Below are 2806 nucleotides of genomic sequence, written 5' to 3' on the forward strand. Positions count from 1 at the left end.
CGAGACCACTCTGGCACGGAGCCAGACAGAAGCAGAGACAGGGGGACCACAAGGCCCACGTGCTGGTACCAGAAAAAAGCGCGCTCCCGGGAGGTCGCAGCAAGCACCTTCCCGCCTCACTCGGGAGGGTGGCCGCGCTGCTCCGGCCTTGCCCCCGCCCTCCTTGGCCTGTCGGCCAATGGACGGGGCGCGCGGGCGGGGAGGGGTGGGGCGCGCGGCCTGCGCGCAGGGGCCGCCCAGCGTCCGACCCGCCCATTCCGCCGCCGCCGCCGTCGTGCGTGCTGCTCGGCTGAGGGGCTGGGCCTGCACTCTCTCCTCCTTCCTCCCCGCCTCCGGCTGCCGGTAGGGCTCGTCTCTCGCTGCAGCTGCTGGGACCCTGTGCCATTGCCCACCCCGAGCACGGTGAGACCCTCAGGGAGCTCGCGGGCGCGCTCTCCGCCGAATCTTCTGCTCCCGGGCCCGTTTCTCTGAGGCCAGCGCGAGGCCCTGGCCCGGTGGCCAGGATGGGGTGAGGGCGGCGGGTGGCGTGGGGTGTGTGGATGAATGAGGCACTCCTGGACTAGGCCGCGAGTCCCGAGGGCGGCCGGTGCCTCACTCCGGCACTCTCTGGGGAAAGCCTTCTCCGGAGCCCGGGACTGCCAGTGAGTGGCCCAGTCCAGAGGGGGCCGATGTTACATGGGGGCCTGCGTTGGCTGGGCGGCCGTCCAGCCCACCTCTCAGTAGGCCAGAGGACTGGACAGGTTCTGCTTTTGCAGCTGTCTTTTAGAGGCCTGGGATTTGGCCCGGGAACAGGTGTCAGGACCCAGAGAAGGGAAATCCTTGACCCTTGAAGTCAGAGATCAGACCCTGAGTCTTGACAGGAGCAGGGTCCCAGCGTGGCTCCAGGAGGTACAACTCGCGGCCAAAAGACAGGGACAGTTTTGGTTTCCAGCTTCTCAGACGTGAACTTAGCAGTCCTTGGGATTTCAGTTTGCAGTAGTAGAGTAGGATTCATTCTGTCCTGACAAATTTGGAGCCAGAACTGGCCAGGGACTGAAAAAGTTTCAAATTGTAAAATAAAAAGGTTTATTCGTGGATTTCGTTTACAATTAAAAATACCCAATGTGTATATTACGGAGATTAATTCTTGAGGACCGATGAACCACCACTAGTGCCAAAGGTGAAAGGGATTTGCTTGGGATATGCGTTCATTCATGTGAAAAAGGGCTTGTGGGTGAATGGGGAGGATCAGGTTTCAGATTATAGAGGAATGGTTGAGGTGGTTGGTTGCTGGTACTTCTAGAATGAATTTTCTTTGACTGTCATTTTTGTTCCTGCTTCCAGAACCTTTCATTCATATAACTGTATGTCAGGTTAAGAAATAAAATGTTTTGTAAGCGATTTGGAAGGAAATAAAATTGGTAGCAAAGTTTTAAGTTTAACTTTGATTCCTGGTGCCACATATTTTTAGATCACTCTTTATAAGACTTTCCTGGAGTGACTCCTTTGATGGCCATCAAAATGAAATATGTTTACAGAACTTTTTTTGTTGTTGTTGTTAAAGAATAAAGTGGAGTTGGTGCTATGTTATTTTTAGATTGATACATGCAAAATATTTTATTCTTCTCCTATTATCCCCTAATATATTTTATGTTATGAAATGTGCTTTTGCTCCATGGGGATAGTTCATATGTTTGTTTTGACATTTCAGATGCCCCCCAAAAAGGGAGGTGATGGAATTAAACCACCCCCAATCATTGGAAGATTTGGAACTTCACTGAAAATTGGTATTGTTGGATTGCCAAATGTTGGGTAGGTAATATTTGGGGTTCTATTCTAGAAGTGGGAGTTCATGAAGTGATTAAAATTTAAATTGAAGACAAGAGGTCAGGAATATAAATGTTACAAAATTAGGCTTTAGTTTAGGTATATTTTATTGATGTCAGTATTAGCTAACTATGTGGTATCTACCTATGCTGGCTACTAGAGGTCATACATAGCATACGTTATGATATAATTTTAAAAGCCTCATTATAAGTTTGATTAGATGCTTGTAAGGCGAGGTAAATCTTTACTAGAGAATGAGGTGGCAGTTTTGAACGTAATATTGGAACTTGCTAGATAAACTGGTTACTTTTGTAAAGTATCCGTCTGAAAGGTGTGAGAACAAAAATTTGAGTTTTTTAATGCCTTTAAAATTAAAGTGAATCATTTATTTACAAAGAAGAGAGTTGTAGGATATATATAAGGTAGGAAATATATAAGGAGTTTATCCTACAAATCTGTACACATGTAACTTAAATACACAAAGTTAGCTTTTTCCTTTTTTTTTTTTTTTAAAGAGATGAACTGTTGTTTTGTTACCCAGGACAGAATGCAGTGGTGTGATCATAGCTCACGGCAGCCTCGAACTGCTGGGCTCAGATGATCCTCTTGCCTCAGGTAGCTGGGACTATGTATGGGCTTGCACCACTATACGTGGCTAAATTTTTTTATTTATTTTATTTAGAGACAAGGTCTTGCTGTGTTTCCCAGGCGGGTCTTCTACTCCTGGCCTAAAGCTATCCTCCCACCTCAGCTTCCCAAGTAGTTGGGATACATTGTTTCTGGCTTGCCTTTTTGATTATTTATCCTTCTATTGCAATACCTTTCACTAATCTTAAAATATAAAATGTCTCAAAAGTGATTAGGGCACATTAATTGGTAATGGATCCAATATGGATTTCTTTCTTTCTTTCTTTTTTTGTTGAGACAGAGTCTCAATTTGTCACCCTCAGTAGAGTGCTGTGGCATCATAGTTCACAGCAACCTCAAACTCCTGGGCTTG

General features: G+C 46.7%; 1 protein-coding gene across 1 annotated transcript in view; it reads left to right on the plus strand.

Moving 5' to 3' along the window:
• Positions 1–221: 221 nt before the first annotated feature.
• The window catches only part of OLA1 (Obg like ATPase 1), a 177338-nt gene continuing 174753 nt past the window's right edge, over positions 222–2806 (plus strand). Inside the window, exons 1-2 of the mRNA XM_003791508.3 lie at positions 222–402; positions 1691–1791. Coding sequence (XP_003791556.1) covers positions 1691–1791 — 101 coding nt within the window. The 5' untranslated portion in view covers positions 222–402. The remainder of the gene's footprint in view (positions 403–1690; positions 1792–2806) is intronic.

The sequence above is a fragment of the Otolemur garnettii genome, unplaced genomic scaffold (assembly GCF_000181295.1).
Source record: "Otolemur garnettii isolate 467f Iridium unplaced genomic scaffold, OtoGar3 scaffold00048, whole genome shotgun sequence".
NCBI classification, from domain to species: domain Eukaryota; kingdom Metazoa; phylum Chordata; class Mammalia; order Primates; family Galagidae; genus Otolemur; species Otolemur garnettii.